The 23,591-nt window shown below is 36.0% G+C and overlaps 1 protein-coding gene across 1 annotated transcript in view; it reads right to left on the bottom strand.

The window, feature by feature from the left end:
• Positions 1-3,300: 3,300 nt before the first annotated feature.
• The window catches only part of HCN1 (hyperpolarization activated cyclic nucleotide gated potassium channel 1), a gene marked incomplete at both ends in the record, with an annotated part of 391,133 nt that continues 370,842 nt past the window's right edge, over positions 3,301-23,591 (bottom strand). Inside the window, 2 exons of the mRNA XM_079702168.1 lie at positions 3,301-4,166; positions 7,402-7,566. Of these exons, the coding sequence (XP_079558294.1) occupies positions 3,301-4,166; positions 7,402-7,566 (1,031 nt within the window). The remainder of the gene's footprint in view (positions 4,167-7,401; positions 7,567-23,591) is intronic.

Raw genomic sequence — 23,591 nt, 5'->3', positions numbered from 1 at the left:
ATTATTCACTTAAGGAGTGGTGATAGAGACCGGGAGACAGGCTATTTATTTGATGACTATAATCTATTTGCACTCCTGCCATTTTTCCTTAGAGTTTTTGAGAATCCTTCACTCACTGCAATATACTCTATCTAATGCTTTGGGTTTGATTCAAAATCCACTTGTATACGGAGGTTCTGTCACCGTCCGAAGCCTTTGCAAGACCGAAGACTATCATAGAATAGGTTTGTATATGTAAACTATAGGGCAATTATTCCTCATCCCCATATCCAATAATAGCACAGAAATGCCTGTATTTTGAAATTGGACAACAACTACGTGCTAAGGAAGTACAGTGTGAAGAACTGAAAAAAAAAAAAAAAAACCTCAACTTGTACATTATAGAAGCGGTAAAAAACACAGGAATAGCTGGAAAATCCATGTTCTATTTAAGTTCTTTTCTTTCTACAGTTAGAGAACACCTATAATTAATTTTCTGATGATTACCAAGTAAAAGCCCTCTTGGAAATCTTATGATGTAAAGATAGAAAGACAGAGGCAAATCTATACTCTTTAATAAAAAAAAATGTTTGAGTAGAGTATATTGATAAAATAAAATATTCATGATTTTAGTTTACTTTCTGTTGAATTTATTAATAATCTTTATATATGTATGGCTTTGAGCAAAGACAAAAGAAATTCTCTAACTCGTCCCTCATCATACAGCTGTTGTAAGAATCAGCTATTTTACTATTTTCCCAGCAGCAGAAAGGCCAATCTTTTCAATAATACATTTCTTTCTGTACAGTTTAAAACTCCATACTTATGGGTTTACCTATGTACAGAGAAAAGAGGTCACTTTTCAACTAGCAATGGACTTTTATGTTACAGGAATGTGAGTCAAATTTTTTTTACCTAAGTATATATATTCATACATATATATGTATATAATTTACCCTGTACCACTTTATTAGTTTGACATACAAACCTTAGGGGTTTTTTTTGTCCATTCTATTACAAAGTGAATAAAAATTTTATGGTTGCACTGAAAGACCATGCAATTCAATTTTGCTTATGTTTCCCAATAGTGCTCAAAATAAAAAAAAAATTTATATATATAAAAATATTTCACTAACAAACCCATTAGTCCTATCAAATGTAAACCTTTAATAATTTAAAGGACCAATACATGATCTTAATAAATCGAAGTTAATTCTCAATAGTTTAATAAAATAAAAGAGTTTTGTACTGATATATAAATGCTCTTGCAGCTTCCACATAGCTTCTAGGTAGACTGAACAATCCCTTTTTCACACCGTCCCTGATGTGCCATCAGAAGCCACCAGCACATTCATGATAACATCACACTGACTAGCATGGTTGATTCCTTCCACACAAGCTGGGATCTGTTAGAAATTAAACATAACAACTCATTTTGATATTATAAGTATTATATCCATAAAAGGCATAACAGGCAGCATGGATCCATTTTAGAGTTTTTGCTTTTGTTTTTGTTTCCTGTCCTCAAGTCTATCTGGAGGCCCTGCCCCGTTTAATGTGTAATCTTTAAGTTCTTCTTAAATGTATCGCCAGTGTCAGAGATACGGAAGACTTCCACTTTAGGTCATTCTCTTAACTGGGGTTATTTACAGAAGTCAGTTATTAGGAATCTTCCAATTGTGTTCCAGTCATCACCACATTCGTGGGATGTGTTAGGCACAAATGCTTTCTAAGGGACTTCTTTGAGAAGAAGCAGATGTTCACAGATCATGAAAAGAGTCAAGGAAACAGACAAACAAGAAAAACGATGCTCACAGACATTCAGTTTGACCCCTGCTTGCTGTCACCATATCTGTACTTTTTTCAGCACATTTAAAATAACAAACCTCCCATCTAAGGGCTATGTTAGTCACCAAATGTCTTCAGATTTACTAACCATTTAGTTACAATACACAAAGAGCAAAGTGTGTGTTCCCAAACAGATACGATGCTATAGTGTATTTATTTTTTTTAAATTAACACCGCAGTAAACTGCCAATTACAGTGAAGACATAGAACACACTGGCAACTCCAAATCAAGTTGTGGTTTACAAATCATTATTTAAATGATGATGATAATAATAATAATAACATTAAATGAAAGTGAAAACCTCACTTCTATACTTAAGTCAGAGATCCAAGTCAGCCTTATAGGAATTTTAAGATAGGCAATTAATGAATGGTTATACTTTTCTAGAAATGAGAAATACTGTAAGCCTTTCCCTACAATGACTGCTTTGAACCTATTTTCTTTTTTTTCCAAAAAGCATGCAGGGACTATTTTCGGATGCTTGATTATGGCAAGAAGGAAGAAAAGTAATGATTTTTGGTGTAATACAAGCAATTTGTAGAATCGAGCATACAATTTTGCATAAAACATTGCAGGTTAAAATAATATTGTAGGTTTCAAGCCATTGCATTACAGTTGAATAACTGTCACAATTAAGTTTTGTAAAATTTAAAACTCTAAGTTTTGAAGTGAAGCAATAAAACTAAATTCTTAAACGATGACTTTTACCTTCACACAGCACAGAACAGCCATCTTTGTTTGGGTTGAAAAAGTTATTTACAACTAACATTGATTGAGTCTTGGTAAAAGTCCGATAACACATGAAGAGAAATACCCCCTCAGCTTTCTGAAAGGTCGATGGACATGTTTGTGGTTAGAGACAGTCATAACGGCGTCAATGCTAGTCTCCTACCATGGCCAAGCATATGGTGTGTTCTTTAACCTAATTCAAAATTCAAAGCACCAAAATACAATTTAGATCTAGAAAATGGGACTTGCTATTTAATCCTCCGTAACTAATGATTAACAATTTAGATGCAGATACACTGCTAATGAGAAAAGTTTTGATTGGTGCTGTTTAGTAGCTCGAGTTGCCTTTTTAAAATCAGAGTTTTGCTTCCATTGAATCCAAGAACTCTTCATAAAATAGAGAAATACATATATCAAAGGAATTAAGTAAAAGGAGGTTAAAAATAAATAATCTTACAACAACATTTTAAATCCTTTAATGATTTAAAGAAAGGAAGACATAAAACACTGAATGCTAAACAAGTCTTTTGAACTTTTCTTGAGATTTTTAGATATAGATTTAATAGCATATGTGTATATATATATATATGTATATATTTTACATTTTGCATGGAGGCCAGAGCTGTCTAAAATATCTCTTCATAGTAGGCTATAGGGATCTATCAGGAGATAGAATAAAATAAGGTCTGAGAATATTCTCAGTTTATTAGAGTATTTCTTTCTGCTTTGACAATCAGCAGGGATCATAAATTTGAAGCAAATCGTGGCTTTTCTGTCTCTGGGTCTGTATGTAAGACGGAGGAAGACTCCCTCTGATGAGCCGCTGCTGGTGGAGGGGGTGCCGGTGGGACTCCTCGGCTGGGGGGGATGGCTCCCGATGACATCTGTCGGAACAGGGTGACCCGCTGGGGGACCGTGCCCCTGATCCCTGCCTGCAGGCCCGAGCCGTGCACCGTGGTCACGGGTGGAGGGATGCACGCCAGGGACTCGCCCACAGTGGGATGCGGTCTGGAAATCAGGGTGGAAACCTCATGGGGCAGCGAGGGCTGCGAGGCCGAGAGGGGCCTGACTTCTCGGGTCAGGCTGGTGTTGTGAAGCGCCTGCGTGCTCTTGTGCACTTCGTTTTTCGGGGCGGAGCTGCTGGGTGTCTGTGGAGCCTGGGGCTGCTGCTTGGTCTGCGGTGGCTGCTGTGCCTGCTGCTGAGTGAGTGACAGCTGGGAAGCAGTGGGGGAGGCGTAGTGGAAAGTTCGAGTGGCTAGCGGGCTCTGAACGGGAGGGCTGCAGACCGCAGTGGTGTAGGAGCAGGGCGAGAGGATGGCCGACGGCTGCGGGGTCTGTGTGCTGGGGCTGGGGGAGTGCAGGTTGCCATGAGACAGACTGGTGGCTGTGTACACCGGCGGAGATTGCGTCCTCCCGCGAGAGGTCGGGGTGGTAGTTGAAGACGTGGAATTCAGGGCTGTCATTTGAGGGTAACTGATGGGGCCGATGGCCTGCACCATCTCCCTGTCGTGTTTCACAATCTGCTTCAGGATCTCGTTCTCCTGATTGTTGAAAACTCCAGTGTTCAGATCCTTCTGGAACTTTTGCAGAAGAATTGAATTTTTCTTTCCTGTCAGCGAAAGGAAGATAGGCACTTAGAAAGTCTACAGGTGACTGTTGACAACTCCAAGTGCGAGTGGCTCCTGAAGACAGAATGTTGGCAGTGTTTCATAGAAGAGGCTTAAAAGCCAAGTACTCACCTTGAGACACCAAATAGACACACGGCTCCTGTCTCTCACGCTTCCTGTATCTTTCTGGAAAATCTTACCTTCTATACGAGTCAAGTTGAAAAGTCTGTAATATGGCAAAAGCCATCTTACAGAAGAAATGGAGAGATTTGCATGAGGGTTACCTTGGGAGAAGAAAGGGCATTTGGATCACGATGGGCCTGAAGTCAAGATTTCAGTTTAAAGCTTCTTTTTCAAGAAAGGACAATGGAATACATACTATGTGCCAGGCACCCTACCCAAGGCTTTAGGCAGATTTATTTTATTTAATCCACAACTCTTTGCGGTAAGTGTACTCATAATCCCACTTCACCCAAAAGGAGACTGGAACATAAGAAGGTTAAGAGTAATGTCCAAGAAAACATAGTTAATATGTGACAGAGCTGGGACAGGAAACCAGTAGATCTGATCGCAGATTTACTACGGACTAGGAAGCAGCCACATCTATATCACGTTGAGTGCTTGCTGGAAATGAAGTCTCCTGGGCCTCATCCACTTGCTGCACCAGATGCTGCCTTTTACTATGATCCCCTGGTAATTGTCACATGCAAGTTTGAGAAGCAAAGGCCTTTGCTTTTGACCAGTGCCCTACACCAGTGATTCTCTACTTGCATATTTTTGTCATCTCTAGAGCTTTAAGAGTTACTTATTTCCATCTGCACCCTAACAATTAAATCAGAATAAACAGACGTGGGTCCAGATTTTGGTACTTTAAAATAAACTTTCCCCAGGGGATTCTTGTGTGCAGCCAGATTGAGAACTATTTCATAATCTTTCCTCTTCTGAGAGGTTGCTGTGAGGATTCAGGGGCATAACGTATGGCAAGCTCTCAACTCATTCTAGAACCTCAATAAGTATTACCTCTCCTTCTTGCTATTGTCTTTGGAGTGGTTTGCAATAAGGAGATGTTCTCTGGCAAAATAACAATTAGCACCAATTGTAGGTTGATGTAAGAGGGGAAAATCAGTGACTTTTTAACGGCATCATCACCTAGGTAAATACGGTAACTGAAAAGTAAATCAATTTGCCATATCACTAAATAAAGTATCACATCTAAACTAACAAGGAATATTTTCAAATGGAAATGTATGATATAATTTACTTGGCTGCTGGGAAAGGCAATCATTTTAAATGACTGCCAGAATGAATGGTTATCTCTCTCCTTACAGAATTGTCCTAATTTCCCAAAGAACAAAGACTTCTACGTTAGTAGAAAACATAAATGCTTACTTTGCATATACCCTTAATTAACTATAACATATGCATTTATGAGCAATGGCCACAACAATGAGAAGGATAATATTCTTTGTGATCATGTGAATAGTCAACATTTCATAATCTAAGTATCTGGGACATTGTGGAAAAATACTATAACTTTTAATGCACTGTTAGAATTTTGTGAAGATTAAAAATGGAAATACTGGTGCTCACTAGCAATTTTATTCCCTATATTATTGATTGCAAACTGTTTCATGCAAACTTTCTTATAAAAAATTAACTGTAATGAGTTAGATGAAAGTGATGCTCTATCAGATTAACAGAAATTCTCTATTGAAATATGCTGATTTTGATGCTTTTGCAAAATATGTTTAGCTTGCTTAGGGAAAAAAACTCATATGCTCAGAAATTAGTCTCTGGCTCTACCACGAACACTCACACACCACAAAGAGGGAAGTTATTTTCAAATTAAGTAAAGGTGCTTTTAGGCATACTCGCTTCTTTTATGGGCACTGTCTTCTGGACACTCCGTCCTGTTATATCTCTAAGTTATCAATAAGATTTTTAATATGTGTGCTGTGTCTAATGGTAATGTTAAAATACTACATTTACTTCTCCTAACCTGATTTCAGATCCTTATGCAGTCTGTTGTCCTACCAATATAGAAGAAAAGAAAGACGTAAAGTGCAGAAGAAAAGCCGACACAACCATACGTCAATCAAAAGTCCTTACCTTTAATAAAAATGAAGCAGTTGAAGTATCTCTTTGTTTAATTTCCAGTGATCCCAACCCCAATCTCCTTTGAGTTAATTGATTCCTTCATCCCTCCCTAACTCTCTTCAACAATATTCATTGTGTACTAGGTACTGTGAATGTAATAGTGAATTAGACATGATCTCTACATTCATAAAGCTTAACATCTCTAGAGCAATTTAAATAATAAAAGCAGTGCTGTGATGGAGGAACTTCCCAGTAGTACAGGAGAATATCTCCAGGGTACTCAGACTATTAAGGGGGTGGAAGGTCAAAGAAGGTTTCTACAGGGAAGTGATGTCTAAACTGAGATCATGAAGGCTAGTAGAGTTAAGCAGGGGAAGGGAACAGAGGAGGGTAGGGTGCAGGAGGAGGATCTGGGTGTGGAAGATGAATGCATATCACCTTCTGACATCAGAATGTTCTAGCATATCTTGGGAAGTTAACAGCAAGCCAATCTGATCTAACTTTACTATGGCAATTATTCAAATCTTTAAACTAGTGTAATTAGTAAGGTCTAACTTACATATTTTTATTTGAGAGCAGAGATTTTAAGATAAGTTGATGTTTGCAAAGTAAAGCATCTATGTGCGCACTTCTATTAAGGCTTTTTCTGCTTGAGTCTGTTTTACAAACATTTCAAGAAGTTTCTACTGAGACAATGAAAATACACAAGTTTTCAATTCTTAATATAAGAATAAATGTAAAGTTGATCCTTAAAAACGAAAAAAAAAAACCCTTGTGATAAAATTTAGTTTGTAATGTAGACTCATACTATTGCATTTTTAGTTCTATTTTAATGCTGTGTAGAATTTTTAATCATTGTTTTTTACCTTAAGATTCAAATTGTTTTGGTATCACTGGTGAAATCAGATTGCATAGCTAGAAAAAATAGAGATGAATAAACAAACCTAGATTACTTAGAAGAGAAAGTTAGAGCCTCAGATCTTTCTAGAAATATGGCTAGAGCTAATTGCTATTTCTATATTTCTATGTTAATTAATAAGCAATCTATATACTAGCATTTGGGACTTATGATTGCAAATATGTATCAGCCCACTAGATTAAAACTGAATTGTGCACAAAGAAGAAAACTGAACAGAGTACCTATCCGATCTAGTCGGTCAATGGCTACTGTCTCAAAGGCTCTTCTCATCATTGGATATTCCTCCAGGACCTCGTTGAAATTGTCCACAGAAAGCGAATAAAGACGACAATATGTATCAGCTCGAACACTGGCAGTGCGCCGTCCCTTGGTCAACAGGCAAATCTCTATAAAAACAAAGAAGAAAGATTTGTTTGGCAATTTTCTTTAAAAGGCCATTAAGATCTACCACAACTAAAATAAAAAAGTCTCATGGTGTGAGAAACCAATGATTAGTAACATTTTCTATCTTATCAGGAAATCACTTCTGATAATTAAAAGTGCCCAATTGCTAATACTCAATCTTAAAATATTCTTTTTTCTTAAACAATTGAGACTTTTGGTTCAAAGGGAAGGATGTAACAAAATTATCTTCTTCCAGCTCCCATTCCAATTCACCTGAAACAAAAATGTGCAGAAAAAAGAATAATAAATCCAAAATGGAGTTGAAAACAGGAAGAGACTATTCTCAGATAGAAGTTCTTATGAATTCTGGAAGGCAGAGAGCAGATGGTATTATATAGACAGAAACCAAAGTGAGCCCAAAATCATTGGCTTAGAAAGTCTTATGATTAAGCAAAATTGAATCACAGGTTCAGATGTATGCATTATAGGAATGCTTTATGTAGTTCATATATTCCCAGTAAAATCAGTATAAAAATTATATTCCAAATGCACAGAGGGGCTTTTCATTTAAGTAATCTCTAAGGAAAATATTTTGTTGAAATTTTGATTCCCAATATTTGGTAAGCAAATATTTGCAAACGTGGATTTTCTTATTAGCTAGATAAATAAATGATAAAAGTGAAGATTTTCTATTTCATTTCCCAAAATTTATGTATTAAAATCCTATAGACTTTGCTTCTTTAAAAAATTTAAATAATTGAAAAACTTTGCTTCAAAATAACCTATTTAAAAAAAGGAATGGGAGAAGTGTTTCTGAAATGCACTGTCTTCTAACAAAAGGAAATAAGCAAAATAATTATTGAAAGGGGCCTAAATTCACACTCCTCTGAACTTATTTAAAGAATTTCAGTTCATGTTGATAAACATAGTGAGTAAATTATGTGGTAGGCATTATATCCTTGATGTTAGGGCTGGAAACATGAATCAAACATCATATCTACTTCTATATTACTTATATGCTGGTAGTAAAAAGAAAAAGTTCATTTAAATTAAGATTTCATTTAAAATGCAAGTGGGTGAGAGCAATAATATAGAAGGCAGGCATTCTGGGAGTACAGAAGAAGTGCATCTGAACCAATCAGGCAATTGAGAGGATTTTAGGAAATGCCACCTAAGCCACCAATTATGTTATTACTGCTCATGTTTGTAAACATTTCAAATTTAATAAACAATATTGTGGTGGGGCCAACATGGCAGAGTAGGAAGACCCTGAGCTCACCTCCTCCCATGGGCACACCAAAATTACAAATACATGCAGAGCAATGTATGTATGAGAATGACCTGGAGACTAGCAGAAGAGATTTTCTACAACTAAAGATATAAAGAAGGAACCACAACGAGAAGGGTAGAAGAGGCAGACACGCTGTATAGTCAAGACCCATAACCCTGGGTAGGTGACCCACAAATGGGAGGATAATCACTATTGCAGAGATTCCCCTTAGGGAGAGAGGAGTCTGAGCCCCACATTGGGTTCCTCAGCCTGCAGGTCCTGAACCAGGAAGATGACCCCCAGAAAGTCTGGCTTTAAGGCCAGTGGGGCTTGCATTCTTGAGAGCTGGAGGGTTGTAGGAAGTAGAGACTCTGCTCTTGAAGGGTGCACACAAAATCTTACACCCTCCAATACCCTGCGCAGAAACAGTAATTTGAAGGAGCCTGGGTCAGACCTACTTGTTGATCTTTTAGAGCCTCCTAGATTGGCAAGAGGCAACTGGGACACACCCTGAGGACACAGATGCTGGAGGCATCCATTTTTGGGAGCTCATTATACCCCAAGGACACTGATGCTGGCAAGCACCACTTTGGAATCCTCCCTCTACCCTATTAACACTGGAACCCAGCCCCATCCACCAATGGGCCAGCGCCAGCCCTGGGACTCTCTGTGCCATGCAGCCCACCATGCTGGGACCCAACCCCACCCACCAGCAGCCAGCAGCCTCTGAACCAGCAGGAATCGAAGGTACATTAGATGATACAGAGGACTGGATAAGTAAGTTGGAAGACAGAGTAGTAAAAATCACCCATCTGAACAGAAAAAAGGAAAAAGCATTTTTAAAAAAAATTAGGATAGTTTAAGGGACCTCTGGGACAACATTAAGCATACTAACATTTGCATTATTGGAGTCCCAGAAGGAGAAGAGAGAGGAAAAGGGGGCAGAGAACACATTTGAAGAAATAATAGCTGAAAAATTCCCGAACCTGGGAAAGGAAACAAACATCCAGGTCCAGGAAGCACAGAGAATCCCAAGGAGGATCAACCCAAGGAGGACCACACCAAGACACATTATAATTAAAATGGCAAAAATTAACAATAAAGAGAGAATATTTAAAGCAGCAAAGTAAAAGCAACTAGTTACACACAAGGGAACTTTGCATAAGATCATCAGCTGAGTTTTCACCAAAAACTTTGCAGGCCAGAAGGGAGTGGCATAATATGTTTAAAGTGATGAAAGGAAGAAACGTACAACCAAGAATACTCTACCCAGCAAATCTATCATTCAGATTGGAAAGAGAGATAAAGATTTTTACAAACAAGAAAAAGCTGAAAGAGTTCAGTACCACAACCAGTTTTACAAGAAATGTTAAAGGGACTTCTCTAAGCAAAAAAGAAAAGGACAGAAATAGAAATATGAAAGTTATAAAAGAAAAAATATCATTGGTAAAGGCAAATAGACATTAAAGGTAGTAGCCCAAGTAAACATAAATCTAGTAGAAAGGTTAAAAGAGTTGTGCACCTAGAACTAACATAGTGTTGTAGATTAATTGTACTTCATTTATTTTAAAAAAATATGTAGACACTGGGAGGAAATGCATCAGAATGCTAATGGTAGTTATTTCTGGGGGATGGAGATTATGAGTGATTGTTCGTTTTTACTTCATGCTTTTATGTAATTCTAGTTGTCTGCAATGAACATTCATTACTTGTAAAATTAGAAAGAAAACAATAAATGTGATTAAAAATGAAAAAATAATATTGTGGACTGTTCATGTTTGTGTGCATGTTTGTGTGTATGTACCTTTGGTGTGCATAGGAAGATAAACCTCTATTGGTCAGTGTTTAAGTATAAAGCATATTATCATATGATGGAATTTGTCAGCTACTCTAATTTAAAAAAATGTAATAAAAGTATTTTTGACACTACCCCAAAATTAAACTCCTGTGTCACTATAGTACTAATGCCATATTATATAACTTATGATTGCTAAATTATGTCAAACATACTGATGAGAAATGTTTTTATTGCTAAGTGTTGCTTTCAAATCTGTACAAGTTGTCATATAGAAGGGTTATAAGCCTCTTGGAAAATAATCCAATGATACATAACAAAGATATTAAAATGTATCCATACGCTTTACCCAGAAATTTTACTTGACAATCTAGCCTAAGGAAATAGTCTGTAATCAGAACAATGTTATTTACGTGGTGATATACATTATGCATTTATGTATACATCTGAAAATATGGGAATGCCTTAAATGAATAATAAGTCAAGATTCATAATCAACTATGTGGCAATTATTAAAAGTAAGGCTTTTAAAGTCTATGTATTAATATTAATAGTCGAATGGTCATGAAAGTTTAACAGAGAAAAGCAGGATACAAGGTTTTAATTATAACATGATAAAAATGATCACATAGGGCTTCCCTGGTGGCGCAGTGGTTGGGAGTCTGCCTGCCGATGCAGGGGACACGGGTTCGTGCCCCAGTCCGGGAAGATCCCACATGCCGCGGAGCGGCTGGGCCCGTGAGCCATGGCCGCTGAGCCTGCGCGTCCGGAGCCTGTGCTCCGCAATGGGAGAGGCCACAACAGTGAGAGGCCCGCGTATCGCAAAAAAAAAAAAAAAAAAAAAAAAACCACATATAGTATGAAAAAAATGACAATAAAATCTACCTATATGCACTGCTCCGTTGAAAAATATTCCTTTATGTAGACATACTGTTTACATTTTTTTCAACTTTGCTTTATCTAAATTATTTTTATTTGTTGATATATAACTTTTATTTTTTTAAAGTTGCTTAAAATTTAATATCTAAGTGCACAGAAGAGAAAAAAACCCAAGATATGAAGGAATATAAACAAACCTAAAAATAATGATTACTATTGTAGATGATTTCCTCAACTTTACCTTTCATTGTTTTTAATGTATTTTTAATTTGGCACTTATATTTTTAATTTACAAATGCTTTCCATTTTCCTATATTTGTTGCTTTCTCATTATATCATTCTCTTTTGTTGTGAATGTAATATCCTCTATCTTCTGGTAGTTGTTAAAGAGATCTGGCTTTGAATAATGAATATATGCTACAATATGGATATATTGTTTATGGATGAACCTCAGAATGTTTCACAAACATAGTGAAAGAAGCAACACATGACAGTCCATATAGTACGTTCTTCCACTGATATAAATAATCCAGAAAAGGGAAATCTATAGTGACAGATAACATATTAGTGGTTGCTTGGGGAAGTGGGTGGAAAAGGAGATTAACAATAAGTGGGCAGGAGGAATCTTATTGGGGTGATGAAAACCTAAACCTGTTTGGCTTGGCTTTCATAGTGTTGGTTTCATAATTTGGGAAATTTCTATAAAGATTGAATTGTATACTTTGAATTATATATACATGTTGCAATAACACTGTAAAATGGAAACAAAAAGAAGTTTTGTCTTTATATTTTATCTTTATTATATTTTATATTTTAGTTTCTGTTCTGTTTTCTGAATTCTTTCTCTTTACTCTGGAATCATTGTTTCTGTCTCTGTGGCTACATTTTCCCCTTGTATATTGAATGTTTTCTTCAAGTTACCTGTTGATGTCCATTTCTATTGAGTATGAAAACTCTAGTGATGTGGCAGCATTTATTGATCTGGAGTTTCTCTTTAGGGTGAATAGGTGGGAAGCTTATCCTCATATCTCCCTACATGCCAGAATGAGGAGGGCTGTACTCCAAGGTTACCAGCATCTCTCTTAATTGTTCTAGTTCTCTGCCTTGTTCAATTGCTTTAGAGAAGAACCACTTGCGTTTTTCTCTCCTCAGGAAAATAAATGCTTGGTTACAGGCTGTCAAGGGAGTGACAGAGAGTCCACTGTACCACACAGAGACCTTCCCTAAGTCACTGTTTCCCCTCACTTTTCAGTGGACCCTCTGTCAACACACTGTCTCTTAACTAGCAGCTTTTCTGGAGTTTTGCCAGGAGCTTTGCTCTCTTCCTGGTCATAGCCCTCAGCATTATATTCCAAGTTCCCTCTACTTTTCCTTCAACTTTCATCAGTAACCACCAGTATAATTTTTAAAAAATTGTCTTAAACAACAGAAATTTATTTTCTCACATTTCTGGAGCCTGGAGGTCCAAAATCAGGGTGACAGTATGGTTGGGTTGTGGTGAGAACTCTCTTCCTGGCTTGCAGATGGCCAAATTCTCACTGTGTCGTCCATGGCAGAGAGAGCCCCCATCTCTTCCTTTACCAACACTGTCAGTAATCCCATCAGGAAGTTCCCACCCCCAGTCACCTCATGTAATTCAACTACCTAAGGCTCCACTTCCAAATACTACCACATTGGGGATTAAGGATTCAACTTATTGAATTTGGGAGAGACAATTTTTAAAGAGCAAGAGGGACTATTTATGTCCCTCTTGCTCTTTAAAAAAAAACTAAGCTAAGAAACAAAAAACAAAACAAAAAAACAGCTTTATTGAGGTATAATTGATATACCAAAAATCTGCACATATTTAATGTATACAGTTTGATGAGTTTGGACATCTCCATGTACCTCTGAAACCATCAGCATATCCGTCACTTCCAAAAGTTTTCTTAACTGCATGTTACAGGATACCTGAATAATACTGGCTTACCAATAAAATAACTTAATTAGAAAAATCTGGGAGGCAGGGCTAGTGTGGATTTAGTATCTCAGTGATGCTGAGGCACTGTGCTGGTATGACTTTATTTTCTTGGCCAACCTCTCATGATAACAAGTTCAAAGCAGCAACTACAAGAATTTACATCTTCATACAGTGTCCACAGAGAGGGAAAGACTTCCTTCCCATATTTCTTTCTTTTTATTGTGAAAGCAAAACTTCACAATATTCCTTTACTACTTTTAATTTGGTCTCTGGAAAGGGAAGAGTTAAAGACATGTATTGAGGATCATCTTATGTAAAGAAATGGATTTGTATTTATTTTTCTGTATGCTTAAAAAATATTCGAATACTTTTTACAACGAGCCTGTATTTATATATTACTTTTGTACTTTAAAAAATAAATTTAAAAATTAGAAAAAATATAGCTACTCTCAATACTTATAGTCATTTTGGAAATATAGCAAAAAATAGATTTATTTCAGCATAGATATAAATATATTCATGTTTTCTCTAAGTTATTCTTTGCAAATGATTTTCTGGTTTCTATTGTCTGGAGTCCTCATATAGTGAATATACAATATATGTAGCTAAATGGAGTAGATGGACATGTGTTACATGGTATAGGTCCCCATAATTAACTGATGAATCAGTTAAATACTGCCTTTGGTATGAGAAGAAATCTTCCTAGAGGATGGTGCTTAAATAATATTTTAGGCCTATATAAAAAAATTGAGTACATGTTTTATGAGAAAACTTCAGAGGTGTTATTGTCCAGAAAATCTTACTTCTTCATTAAATTCTATTTAAAATAAAATGTACTTATGTAATTCTTTACATTTTGTGATTTTTTTTGAATGAAAACTGATATTTCAATTTGGTTGATTTCTTGCCAACTAATGAAGTAGAATTCTATTTTGGTGATTTTCTGCAGCAGTGATGGTTACCTGCTGATTCTACTACCTTAACATACATCCAATTTCTTAGGTTATTTTAGAGATTTTTTTTTTCTTTCTTTTTGGTGTAGTATAAAGAGTATTGGCCTGGGATTAGGAGTCCAGTGTTACAGTCTCAGACTGATTGATCTTGGTTGTGAAGATTTGGACAAATACTTATATTCTCTGGACCTTCATCTATTTATCTGTAAAATGTAAAATTCAATGATATCTCTAGAGTTTTATCAACATTTAATCCATAACTTCAGACTTCAGTCATATTTTATATCTAAAGTTCCACTGATTTTTATATCTTTAGTGCTTCCATGGCATCTGGTAGGTGCTTAATGTTTGCTGAAATGAATATTGAACCAAAGAGCAACATGTTCTACAAAATGAGTTTCAATCACCCATGGAAAGACTAAGGGCTAAATATAGATTTTCACTAGCAAAGTCCTTTCAGAAGTTATCTAATGAGCTGTGTTCATTCCCAACATAAAACTCTTCAGCCTTTATCTCTCATCATCTCTTCAATATTTTCTTAGTGAGAAACAGATTAAATGATGGTATATTCATGAGGGTATATTCTAGAAATAGTCACTGGTCAGTGTGAAAAACAATTTAAGTAGTCCTTTCTTCTTTTAATGCCTCCATACTCTTTGTTTCCACCGTGAAGAGAAATAAACAATGCCACACACTTAGCAATGAGAAAAAGTAAACCTGATCATAAAAGAATCTTAGATTTCATGAACTGAATTTCCAGATTCCATACGAATAGAGTAGGTGTTTCTTTGTAAATTAATTTTCTCTTGATAATAAGTTATTTTGGGGATCTACTTATTGAGTGAAAAGAGTCCTGTGTTAGGTGTTACAGATTGAGTTTTTGTGTATTTATGCTGTGCGTGTGTGTGTGTGTGTGTGTGTGTGTGTAAAAGAGAGAAAAAACAATTCAGTCATTTGTATCTCATACTATCCTTTGGGCTCCTTAAGAATTATGTAGATATTAGTTCATCACTATTTTTAATTTCTTGTATTGTGTTTTCTACTTGTTTCCTAACTATTGACCTTATCTCCCTAGCTAGTTTAAGATATTTTAAAGACAACAACCATACAGTAACATTATTTTATCCCTCGTGGTGCCTGCTGCCTTGGGTTCTTAGCCCAGAGAAATTGTTTTAAAATGCTGATGAGTACATCAATGATAGTGGACAAACCCCAGACTGACACTAAGTTCTAGTCTTAAGTTTTAAGATGGCATAATAATGGCTCCCCTGCTGAGTATCTTCTCTTTGTAACAGAACTTGCACCTTCTTTAAGCAGCACAATATATCTTTGAGGTTTTTGTGCAATGTATATAAAGAAGAAAGTATCTAGAAGGTTTGGTAATGTTTTCTTCAAGATGGATATGTTATTACTCACTATCTAGAAAATTAACTTGCTTTTGGGTGCTCAGATTGACTTCCTAAGGAAAATAAAATAAAATATAAAATGAAATAAAATTGAACTCCCAAAGAACAAGTTGAGTGCAGCTTACAGATATAACCTTTTAAAACAGAGTCTTCTGGCATATTTTCTAGACTCTGTTGCTTGTTTCAATCTTTCTGCCTTTTTTCCTTGTTTGTCTACTCTCTGAGAACTCAACTAACCATTTCCTAGTGGTGTAATCACTGCTTAAAAAATCTTAATGCAAATTTACTTGGAAATATATCCTTTCATCTGGATACAAAGTTCTAAATGATAATTAAGTTCACAAGTACTGGGAACTTGGCATATTAATTTTATTTCTGCATTAGTCTCCTGTTTTCCTCTACAAGATAAGTTATTTTCTTTACAGGTTAAGTTATTTCACTTACCCAAGAGGGAAACCGAGAGTAATGCCTCTCATCACAAGAGTATTATAAATCTCTGTTTCTGTTTTTCAGCATCATAAGAAATGTGTCCCGGGAGATTAAATTTGGCCTACCACACTATATATATATACTTTTAATAATCCTTAGGGTATGAGATATATTAACCACCCAATGCTATTTTTGCTGACATTAGTAACCCTGTTTATAAGCATTTCAGTCCACCTGACATTACCGTCACCTATGTAAACAGTCATTTTATAAGGTAGGGCAAATGGCCTCAAGAATTTTGCAACTCAGAAATATTTCTCTGACCTCTAAAACAGAGCTTGATATTGCAGTAACACAGAGTTAATCATGAACTTATGACAGAAATTTGTAAGGTAATGAAAGTGTTTAAACCTGAGTTTCCAGAATTTATGGGAAAATTTGTGCTCGGCTGCTCATAGTAACCTAAGCAAGAGCTGCTTCCTTCTTTTGTACCCAATATGATGAACTAAAAGTAATTCTCTGCTGTGCATTAAAATACTTATTTCCTATAAATTATTTGGGTTTCTAATCCAGTGCCTCATAATAATGTGCAAGAGGAAATATCACTTTTTTTTTTTTTTGCGGTACGCAGTCCTCTCACTGTTGTGGTCTCTCCCGCTGCGGAACACAGGCTCCGGACACGCAGCCTCAGGGGCCATGGCTCAAGGGCCCAGCCGCTCCACAGCATGTGGGATCTTCCCGGACCGGGGCACGAACCCGTGTCCCCTGAATTGGCAGGCGGACTCTCAACCACTGCGCCACCAGGGAAGCTCAGAAATATCACCTTTTAGTTTTCTATTTGTATTTGTAATCTTTCTATATATATATTAGTGAACTAGTAAAATATCACGTCTCATGGCATGGTGAGGTAACATTTGGTTTAAAGCAATTTGTATATCAAGCTTGGCTAGTAGAAGAAGCACTTTAAGTGTCAAATGGATCTAAATAAGGATCTAAAGAAACTTAGAGTAGGAAAAAACATAAAATAGTTGTAAATTTTGTAGTATTGATATTTGATGTATTTTGAAACATTTCACATTTTTAAAATAATTTTCTGAAAGAGAGATTAGATATAACATATTTCCAAATACAGATATTGTATTTAGTATATTATATATAGATAGATTTTATAGCATGACAGCTATTCTAATAAACAGAAAACCCAATTCTGCTTTTTCTTCTAAATATCTAACTGAATATATCAATTCCCAGAGAAACAGTGGTACTTACACAATTATTAGTGTCCTCTGCTGCAGCTCATGCAGTTATTTATGATTATTTATTCATTTAAAGTTATTTTCTTGTCAAACTAATCTTAGTTCTCCCCATATGTTTGGTCAATTTATTTCTCTTAAAACACAAGATTAGGGTGGTCACCTGGGGCTCTGAGTATTGACTGTAGTAGCGACACCTCAGACAACTTATGCACTGGCAAAATTGTTATGAGATTTACCTAAAAAAGCACCAATAAAGTGCCCAGTACAAGCCTAGTGCAGTATGGACATTCCCACAGCATGAGTTCCTTTTTCCCTTATGTTTCTACTCCTTTCACTGTATTTTTTCCTGTGATTTTGGCTCTACCTGCTAGAACCAAGGAAAAAGTAATGCTTCATAGATCAAGTAACCTTCCAAATTTGTGAAATATAACAGCCATCTCCCACACCCTCCACCCTCTCATAAACAATTTGTTCATAAACTAACCATCCCAATTCTTTAGACTTGTCTCAAGTAAGATGGCTTCACACCAATGGACACATTTTCTTAGTTACCCCAGGGAGAATTCATCTTTGTGCCTCTACTTTGATCATCTTGCATCTTAGTCTCTACAGCACGTTATTACACTTCTTTGTCTATATGATATTTCTCGATGCTAAACTATAAGGTATTCAATGAAAAGTACAACAATCACATTTGCAGTATCTAGCCCTTACCATAGATTTAGTCACACAATATCACTTGGTTCACGGAACAAGGAATGAATGAGTCTATCAACTGATGAGAAGCAGAAAGACTTACACCGGATTGGAAACATTCTTCATAAAACAAGGTGCTCACATTTGAACACAACATCCCAAATAGCCAGATCTTTTTGAGGAACATTGGTTCTATTCATCAGATGTTACATAACGCTTATCTTTTATCTGGCTCCTATTGATTACAAACACTTTTAGGACATTATTGTTCCATTCTGTTGGACATGTGGAGATTTCCATTAAGGTTTATACTTTTCACTCCTTAACCTCTCTCACCTTCCCCTTCCATAGGATGTCTGTGTCTTTAAATTCCTTTGTGACTCCTTCAACTACCTAATGTCTGCATAAAATCAGCTTCACACAATACTATTTATAAACTGATATCTACTATACATTTATACTACTTGTCATTGGAAAAATACAATACTTTGTGGACTATGACAGTGATTTTCAGAATATCTATGGGGTAGATAAGAACAATCACTGCTAGCCCCATGTTAGCCCACATGTTATACAGAAGATTAAAGGGGATGTGTTATGTGATTGGAACAAAAATCACATAAAAATATCAAAGCTAAGATGAGTAAGACTACAGTTTTCCTGCTTCTATCCATCTTTAAAAATCTACCAGACCACTCCAAATCTTTCCTTCTGATTTTAAATCTACCAGCACTCAACTCTTTAAAAGTTAATCAAACACCTTGAATTATAAATGCCTTTAAAAAGCTGCCAGCTTTTTAAAAATTCATCAAACGATTTCGGCTCTTAGATACCTCAAGTGTGTTTTCTGAAGTAATATCTTGACAGCTCTGTTTTCCTATGTGGTTTAACATAAAATTTAAAAAAAGTATAGCAGGAATAATAGTCTAAACAGAAAATATAGTCACTAGATAATTATGAGGTGAGTCTACTACAGCAAAAAAGTTGTTTGTCTCCAAAATTTACCCCGGTTCTCTCTCTTTATTCTATTTTTCACACAACACACATACACATGTGGATGATAAAATAGAGATTTAAATACACATTTTCTTGGCTTATTGAATGTAAAAGTCAATGATCAACTGATTCAGACTAGATTCTTTAGTGCCGTGTTTCCCACATTTTAATATGCATAAGATCACTTTATGCACATTAGTGTCTCGCTGAAAAGCAGATTAGGATTTAGTAAGTCTGGAGTGGGGCCTGAGACTGCATTTCTAACAAATTCTTAGGTAATGCCAATGATGGACTTTTTTGGGAAATGAATTCTTGTAGCTGTCAAATTTGCATCTAAAATAGGGTTCTTAGTTTAAGATAAGTTGGGAAAAGGTGGCAAAAAGAAATGGAATTTAAGGGATAGCATAAATTCAGGTCAATGAATTATTTCCTTGTACCGGCACATTGGAGGAAACCATGGGAAATATAAAAGAAATGAAAGATACTGATCATGACTCAAAGCTTTTATAATTAATTAGAAATTCAAGTACAATATATAACAAAAGCTTGAGAATAATTCCAAAGCTAAATCATTTGCTAGTGACTTTAAAGTTTATAAAAATCTAAAAATCCAGTTCTGTACAACTTTGGTGGCATTAAAGGCCTTAGGCTCTGAAAGAAGTGTAGAAATTGCACTGCTTACACCATGAGGATGGAGAGGACAGGAAAAAAAGGAAGGGGGGTGGGGAAACAAGGACATTAGAACGAAATAATCATGAGCACAGGTTAAGAGAACAGTTTATAAGGAAGTTTTCATGGAATTGCAAAAACAGCAGCTTCACAGAATCGTAGGATTTTGATTAGGCATAGAGAATATTCCTCTAAAGATAAGAAATTGGGTCTCAATCCACAATGGTATTGCAGTGCTCTTAAGGAAGAAATTTATTTATAAAATATTGTCTTAGGAAAGATTATATGAAGTAGAGAGGGGAGTTCTAACTCTCTAGATATCATGCCAAATATGGGAAAGACACTCAACCTCTTTTTCTCTTGAAGGCAAATTTATTCTCTTTCAAATCTTTTGTTTCATGACACAAGAATATTAATTTATAATTGGCTTGTAAAATGAACTAAGAGGGAGGTTCTTACCAGTTAAAATAAAGAGTTGTAAAGAAGTTTTGATAATAATTTGGGATATGAGGTGATGGGAATTTGCCTGAAATAAAGCTATAGCACCCAGAAATGATCTCTTCCAAGAATTCCTGTGAAATGAAGCTTCAAAAGAGCTTGAAAGGTGATGAGGCATCCACAATTTTGAACCTAGATGTAAAGGAAAACCACTAATGGGTAACTGTGCTGTGAGTGAAGATAAGATGAAAGGTTGTTTTGGGAAAAAATCAAGCAAACCTTTGGCATCCAGAGAAAATCACGCAAAACTTTGGCATCCAAAGAAAATGTCATTCTGCAGAAATCTACCTGACATTAAGCCAGTAGCTCATGTCTATCAAATTGGTTAGAAGCAGTATTTATTTGTGTGTACAAGCTTGTAAGCTTTTATCATATGACTCTGAATATCTGTGATAACTGATTCCAAGATTGATGCCTATCTCAGAAACAGTCACCTGTAACCTGGTCAGCAGCCCATGGGATGGCCTGGTTGGAGAACTCTTCTCGAGGGGGATGCTTTATATTGGATTGTGACTAATAAGCCTAATTATACTTTCTCATGGGGAGACTGAAAGTAAGGTATGAACAGCCAGAAAAGCCAGAGAGTGCATAAGTTACGGGACTGGTGTATCCCTAAACTGGTTCTTGGACCCCAGGAATCACTGTGTTTCCTAAGGGGCATTGTTGCTTGCCACAAAGTTGGCCTCTGACTGTCCTGAGGTGGTGTGCTGTGCTTCCTTTCTTCATGTGCTCCCTTACAATAGACTCTGTCACCTCAGTTGACTTGAGCTTGACTCTGTGTCTTTCAGCTCAAAAGCACCTCACCATCCACGACCTCTTTCTAGATGTTCACAGCCATCCATTTCATTAAAAGCCTCTACCTTTTCTTTTCTTTCCCGCTCTTGAGAGACTGCAGTGAGTTCTTCATCCATAGAGAGGCCTTGAAGTGAGTTGAAAACTAATATCCTATCGATGGAGTTTTCATTTTCTACTTCTGAGTAATCCAAAGTATCAGAAGAGAGGTCAGCTGGAAATCTCTTTTTGTGCAAGATAATAGCAAAAATTTATTAGGCAAAAAAGCAATCTTACTAACATCTCCCCTCCAAAAAAAACCGAAAAACAAACCAAAAAAAAAAAAACAACCCAGGCACATTCAAAAATTAGTCCTAACAAAAGCAAATATCTGTTTATCTCTTCTCACCCCAAGAAACATTACTCTATGTGACAACAAATGAGCAAATTTAAGGTAATAATTACAATCATAAAAATGACACTGAAGTTTTTAATTTAAAAGTTTGTGTGTAGGTTCAAGTGTGTACTGAAATAATCTATGTCAGTAATGAATTGGTTTAGTTAGCAGCATGTATTAGTTGACAGGGGTAGAATGCATTAAAGGGATAATAATAGTAAATAAAGTATGTTTTATTGAATGCTTTTACCTATATTATCTTATTCAGAATGAGTTAAATTTGGAAGAAAGGCTAGTTTTAAAATGAAAGGTTATATCAGGAGTCCTTCAGGCAAATCCAACCATCATGTTTTTTTGCTCAGTTAAGAATAGTTTTCATATTCTTAAAGGTTTGTAAAACAGTAAATAAATAAAAAGACAAATACATGACAGAGAACACACATGGCCCAAAAGCCTTAAATATTTACAATTTGGCTCTTTTCAGAAAAGGTTTGTCAACTCCTAGGTTAAACAGATTGTTTTCCCTTCCACATAGATGACCTTTACTATATCTTAACTTAGTCAAATAACAAAATCTGGAAGGAGTAGAAATCAGTGGGCTAAAGATGCATGAACCATGTTTTAGCTTGTTATTTTAAGCAAAGTGAACTGAAGAATTGGGTCAAATGCCCCAACAGTTTATCTGAACTACATTTTAAAAAATTCCTCCCTGGGGCCTCCCTGGTGGCGCAGTGGTTGAGAGTCCGCCTGCCGATGCAGGGGATACGGGTTCGTGCCCCGGTCTGGGAGGATCCCATATGCCGCGGAGCGGCTGGGCCCGTGAGCCATGGCTGCTGAGCCTGCGCGTCCGGAGCCTGTGCTCCGCAACGGGAGAGGCCACAACGGTGAGAGGCCCGCGTACCACAAAAAAAAAAAAAAAAAAAAGAAGTAAAAAATTCCTCCCTGACCTACTTGGTCAGTATGATAAATGGACACTGGGACACTCTTCCACCAGAGATGGTCTGGCTCTCATCCTGGAGAAAAGCTTTCTAAGCCTAACTGAGATATGATTCCACCCTTTTCAAACCATATCCAATAAAAGCTTCACTTAACCAGATACTCAGTCAACCAGCATTTTCTTCTCAGGTTTGTGGAGAAGTTTGGGGTAGAGGGAACACATCTAAAAAGATGAAAGATACAAAAAGGGCTAATTTTTTCTTAATATTTTGATTGTTAAGGTTTTTATTTTGGAATATTTTAAATACATAAAAAAGGAGAGTAGTATAATAGTATACTATTAAATACTAGTAGGATAGTATAATATCATAGTCTAATAAACTTGTATAGTAGTGTAAATAATAACAGTAAAATAAATCCCCATATGTTCATCAGCTAGCTTAAATAATTACTGACTCATAGCTAAATTGTTTCACTGATACCTCACATATTTCCCATCTCCTTTATTATTTTGAAGTAAATTGCAAATATATTAATTCAACTGCAAAATTTCCATATGCATTACTAACATATAATCCTTCAATAAAAATCACCATAAAAGTTAACAATAATTTCTTAATATTATCAAGCATTCAATTAGTGTTCAAATTTCTAAACAAGAAGAAATTTTGTATGGAGGCAATTTCCATATCATGTCACAACTCTCTCCCCTTCCTAGAGGAGCCTAAACAGAAATGTCCCCTAGAACCTATACACTTAAAATAATTAAAAATAAGTTTTGTAAGATGAAAGATATGCAATCCATTATAGTACCGTACCATCACAAGAAAAGTATATTCATGTGTTTCAAAAAAAGGATATTAACCTATTTTAAAAGAATATCAATTGAAAACAAAAAGGGATTTTGTTGCTGTTGAACACTAGTAAAATATAACTAAAATACCTTATTCCTGGAATATTGACTTATCAAGGTATATCCTTTTTAACTATTTTTTTGCATCATCATTATGATCATTAGCAGAAATCCATAAACAGAAGGATGGATAACAGTTGAAAATTCAGAGGTCATGTGAGAATGAAGGAAGAGCTGAAACGATCTCAGGAGAAAAAACAAAT

Source organism: Hyperoodon ampullatus (genome assembly GCF_949752795.1).
Source record: "Hyperoodon ampullatus genome assembly, chromosome: 4".
NCBI lineage: Eukaryota > Metazoa > Chordata > Mammalia > Artiodactyla > Ziphiidae > Hyperoodon > Hyperoodon ampullatus.
This window is presented reverse-complemented; position numbering and strand designations above follow the sequence as displayed.